Genomic DNA, 5394 nt, shown 5'->3' with positions numbered 1-5394 from the left:
AAGCTGTCAGACTGTGGTAGAGAATGAGACTCCAATACGAGTCAAGCTGCACTCTGAAGTTAAACTACCACCGTAGGTTTCAGTTTAATTTGTAGTAGAATTTGCATTTTGCTTGCCTTCCTCATAGCTGTCAAAAATACTTCTCCAGAAAAACACTTTGCTTTCTCTTGAAGCCTTTCATAGAGTCCAAGATAAGGTGAAATGAAGCAAGAGGTAGATATTGTTCATCCTCCTAATTCCTGAGAGCTTTTCATTTTAATTACTCCATTTTTAGGACTCCAGGAGATATGGATAGAGCCAGGTTTTATGTCTATAAAGTAGTGATTGACTTAACCCCTTAACATCCCATGGTCACTGACAACATTCAGCAACGTGCTTGAGGAATTCATCACCGAGTTCATCACTGAAAAACCTCATGCAGTGAGGGCATCTGAGTTCACCCTGTGCCCTGCCTTCAGGCCCTGGGTTTCCATTGTCCACAGGAGGAGAAGCTTGTTCAGACTGTGAAGATGTTCTTCTCATGCCTGTTCGGCCTGGGCTATTGCCTTGTAGATGTTCAATGTTTGTTGGCACATACAATTGATTTTGGTTCCCAGCGTGAACTCTGAAATGACTACTTGTGTCTCTTGAGTCCTAGGAAGAGAAGGAAGAGCTCTTGAAAAAGATTCAGTGAAAATACATTTGTTAACAGGTGGTATTTTATCACCTTTATCTGAAATACTGCTCAAGTATTTATCAGGTGATTTGTAAACAAAATATTAATCAGTTTTTGCAGTGTTGTTAATAGAGTCGTAAAGAGGCTTGTAGAAAACCTGGAATACAGCCAGCGTGCTACTTAGAGGTGTCACTGCTGCAAGAGTCATGGCTGCTCTCCTCCTTCTAAGAATTCACACTTACTATGTTGATCCAAAAATAGAAGGAAAATGGACTCAAGTGGGGTATCAAATATGTACTAGGAAGCACCTCCACTAGAACTGACTAGGAAATAATCTAAGTTTTTGATAGCTGCACTACATTGAAATGGTTTTAGAAGGACTAAGATACATTTAAAATACATTTAAAAGTATATTTTAGTCCTGAATCCTGCTGACATGCTTGAATTGAAAAAGTAGCTTGCTGCTTTCTTACCTGTCTTCTCGCTAGCTGGTGTTGCAGACATGCAACTTCTGCTTGAAGTTCTTGTATTTTACTCTGTGCTCTTTCTCTGTCTGATCTCTCAGACGTGAAATCATCTTTATAAACCAGGACCTGAAAAAGAATTATTATGTTAATACTTTATAAATTAGAGCATTGGCAGGTTACATTGAAAAGCTGAGGCTGGGATTCCTTTATTATTTACTCCCAGAATCTCAGTATTATCTTCTATATCAAATCTGTACTTCAAAGGTATTTGTATTTCTTTACAGATCTTTTGTATTTTGTGTTACATCCAGCAGAACTGTATGGGGTTAAGTCTGTGTTTAAATCTGTGTTGTTAAGTATCTGTATAGCCAAATGTGGCCAGTCAAGTGGTAAATGTCCAAAAAATAAATCCATTTTTCCCCCTTCAGTGGTCTGGGAAGAAACTTAAGAATTCCTGTCTCTAGGAAAAAGAAACTTAATGACCTGTTGCTCCAGCATTTGTATGCGCTCATTATCCCCTTCACTAGTTCTCTTCATGTCTTCTAGTTCTCTCTTGGTTTTTACACATTCATTCATTTTTTCTTCCAGTAGCTTGTTCAACCGGAATATCTCCTTGTGCATCAGGTCAGGATTTGTCTGTGCTGGAGTTACACCATGCTGCTGCTCCAGCTGTGACTTCATCTCCTTCAGCTGCAAGTGGAGTCGCTTCACATACTCATCCCTACTCGCATCATATTTCTGCCACTTTGCATTTAAATCTTCCACCTGAAAGATTAGCCAGGACAGTCATGAAGAACAGGAAGACACAAACTTCCAACTTTCACAGACCATCTATGTGTGCAGGACCAAAATTCTCTGGAAGGTAAGACAACATGCTGACTCAGCTGCTGAGTGTGGATAAGCCTCTGTACAGGAGAGCAGAGATTATCATGCTGCGAGGCACGGGCAGCGTTCCCCACATCCCAGTCCAACGGGACAGTGCTTAACAATGTGCAATGGGAAGGGCTGGTGGTCACCCTGGGCCCTAGTGCTGTTCTCCTGTGTGCAATACTGATGCATGCAAGGAACATGAAAGTTTCCTTCTGCATTGCATTTTTAACAACAAAAGCCCAGTGCATTAAAAATAATACAATAAGTTGATCTTAGCTAAGGGAACAAGAACTATGTGCCATGTTGAAAGGTCTAAAAAAAATTTTCTTGCATTAAACTGCCATTGAATTAGATCAACCAGGCCTTACCTATTCCAAACTTACTCTAATTCAAAATACTTAATCAAATCTTAATCTGGAACAAAATGAAAGTACTCACATGAGCTACTTTTTGTTTTAACATCCTGTTTTCATCTTGTAGGTTGCAGATAAGAGTTTGAAGTGAATTTTCATTGTCTAAAATCTGTAATTTTCAGATAAAATAAGTGTTACATTAACATAAAAATCCCAGATGCTATTTGGCTATACTGTTAAACTAGAAGTAATCTTTTTGTTTAAATTCCTCTAAAACTATTTGTTATTAGTGAAATAATTACTTATATCTAAGTCCATTTAATTCTATATAGTATATTTCTAAATATTAATACTATAGCCTACAGCTTTTGTGATTAATAAGCAAAGCAAAAACGTACTCAGATTTTTAGCACTTCGGTACTGCTTTTAAATAGGCAACTGAGCTTAACAGTTTACACAAACTACATGGAAAACTACTTGTCTGGAGTGGGAGAATGCATGACAAAGACACAAATATGTCTTCATCTTGGTTTGTTATTACTGTCAATTTTGGCCAGTAGTAGGAAGAAATTACTGAGGGAGAAAAAAAAACCCTGCTAGCTAAATAATTGACTAAAATGATACCTCCTTCTTACAGTTGTGACATCTGCTTAAAAAACCCCGGTGTACATGAGTAATATAGAGCACTTTTGTGCAAAATTCCCTAGAATCAGCTAGTAATGGCATCTGAAATTTCTCCTCTTCAACAGGGAAGTCCCCACTGAACAAGGTTAGCTACTTATTACATATATCAAAGTCAATCAAGTTTCCTGTCTATAAACTACATGTAAAATATGATAATACCAAATGCTTCAAGTCCCTTAAAAAGCCCTTTTTTCTTGCATCTATTCAATGCCTAACTATTTCTTACAGGTAATTTTAATGTGAGAAAGTTTTCTTTGTAAACCCCTCTGAGATGTTTTACAAAGTAGACGTGAGCATGTGTAGAGTTTATCATAAAAGCACAGATGAGTGGCCATGTGAAACACAGCACTGCCACCCTGCCGCAGAAAGAGCATGAGACAGAATTATTCTCTTTTTGTGAGAAATGGCTGTAGCACCCCAGGCAGCACCTCTAATGCTATTTGCTTATGGTGTTATAATAAATTACCTAATGGCTCTCAGCCATCAGAACTTGTGGAACAACAGAACAGTGTGATCTACCTCTAACCTACTCTAAGAATTTCAGCTGAGGTGATGACGCAGCAAAGCCAGATAGCCATTAGCCAAGTACACCAAAAATTCAGGTGTTTCTTTGTGCCCCCTCAGTAGCATTTTGACCACTGTCCTACTGTGAAGCAAGTTTTTTAAACATCCCTTCTGGAGAGAAGCTTTGCCTTACACTGAGAAGCCAGGGGAATCCCAGAGCAAAAAAAAAGGTAAGACACCTTGACTCATTCTTCCCTCACCAACTTTTTGTAGGTTTGTATTACGTCTGCAAAGCCAAATCCTGATCTGAGAAGACCACATGCTATACAGCTCTTAATACAAATACTACTTTGAAATATCTATGTTTCGTGATTTTGATGCTTGAAAAAGTAATCAGGAGAGATCACCTTCAAAAGCACAGCTCCATCTAGTGCTGCACAGAAGCACAGGGCAGTGTAAGGTACTGTTTCCTGTACATGCAAGAAAGAATTGTAATTGTGGAATTGCTGAGGTTGGTAGGAAATTCTTAAGATCCTCTCTACAAAGCCAAAGTGAAAGTGACAGACAACTGCTTCCATCTTAAATTTCTGGTACATGGAATTATTTAGAACTTGCCATGGTAGTCTCCACACCTTGCATGAAATTGTTTAAAGGGATATTTCTCACTATTCCCCAGTTACAATTATCATACTGTAATTAACGACTCAGAATCTAATAAGACTTTAAAGACACATAGCAGCTCTAAGAATACCTGATTAGATCTTTCAGTAGGTATCTGGTCATCTGAATTCCCCTTCTCTTTTCTTTGCTTCTCTTCTAGACATTTTGCCAGATGTTGACACATTTCTGCTGTGGATGCTAATTTGCGTTGAAGTTGGTGAGTTTCATCAGTGAGTGAACGGCACAAAACATCACTGGTGGCCTGAGCCTTCTCTCTCTCTGCCAAGGTCTTCTGCAGTCGTAAGATTTCCCTCTCCTTTTCATATGGAGGCTGATTTATCATCTGCTGTATCTCTCCGTTTTTCTCCTCTAGCTGCTGATTCAACTTCTGTACTTCCTAAACAGAAGGGGGAGGGGAAGTTATTTAAAAGCAAAGTGCACTCAAAAGCCAAAATATGTCTAAGACTGAATTTCATATTGCAGTAACTCCATATTGCTCCTATACTCACTGCCAAGTACTTAAAAAGTAAGATAAATCCAATTCATCTCTATATAATCGCAAGACCTTGGAACTGTCAGATCAATCAAGCAAGAACTGCTTGGGCAGCTATACAAGCACTTACTAGTCAGTAGAATGGAGGAACAAGCAGCAAAGTTCAGAAAGATTTTATGAATAGATGCACAGCAGCAACAAACTAAAGCTGGAACTTACAAGACACAAAGTAGCATAAAAGGAATAACAATGGAGACTGAGAAATGCTTACAGGTCTTTCACTCAAAATTACCACATAGTAGAGCTTTTCCTCAAAACAAAAAAGGAACTGTAAAGTCATCTTATAAAAAACCAGTGAAGTGTATTCACTGCCTGCCACTGTACTAAGGAAAAATAAAATATTTCTTTCTCCAAAGAATTAAATTAACATCTAACATACAGAAATAGCTCTTGTTCTTACTGCTGACATGTAAATTCTTTAGCATCATGCTAAACACTAAACTTTGCCTTTGCTATATAGCAAAGACATTCAGCATCAGCCTTCAAAATATTCAGATACCACAAGCTGGTCATCTGTCTGCAAAGTGTCAGTAATATCATCTCTTATAACAAATTTCCAAACATGAACTTATTTAAATTTATTTTAGGTGAGCGTCATATATGGAAAATGTTTTGTATAAGCATTAGGTCAAGAGATTACTTATGACA

The 5394-nt window shown here is 38.0% G+C and overlaps 1 protein-coding gene across 1 annotated transcript; it reads right to left on the bottom strand.

Moving 5' to 3' along the window:
- Window positions 1-351: 351 nt before the first annotated feature.
- Window positions 352-4590, bottom strand: TNIP2 (TNFAIP3 interacting protein 2; the record flags this gene model as incomplete). The annotated part of the gene is made up of 5 exons (XM_009076555.1): window positions 352-633; window positions 1129-1248; window positions 1606-1887; window positions 2431-2514; window positions 4285-4590. Coding segments are annotated over 5 exons (1074 nt in total), but the record flags the coding sequence as incomplete, so codon positions are not given.
- Between the last annotated feature and the right edge of the window lie 804 nt (window positions 4591-5394).

The sequence above is a fragment of the Acanthisitta chloris genome, unplaced genomic scaffold, assembly GCF_000695815.1.
Source record: "Acanthisitta chloris isolate BGI_N310 unplaced genomic scaffold, ASM69581v1 scaffold6996, whole genome shotgun sequence".
Classification (NCBI taxonomy): domain Eukaryota; kingdom Metazoa; phylum Chordata; class Aves; order Passeriformes; family Acanthisittidae; genus Acanthisitta; species Acanthisitta chloris.
This window is presented reverse-complemented; position numbering and strand designations above follow the sequence as displayed.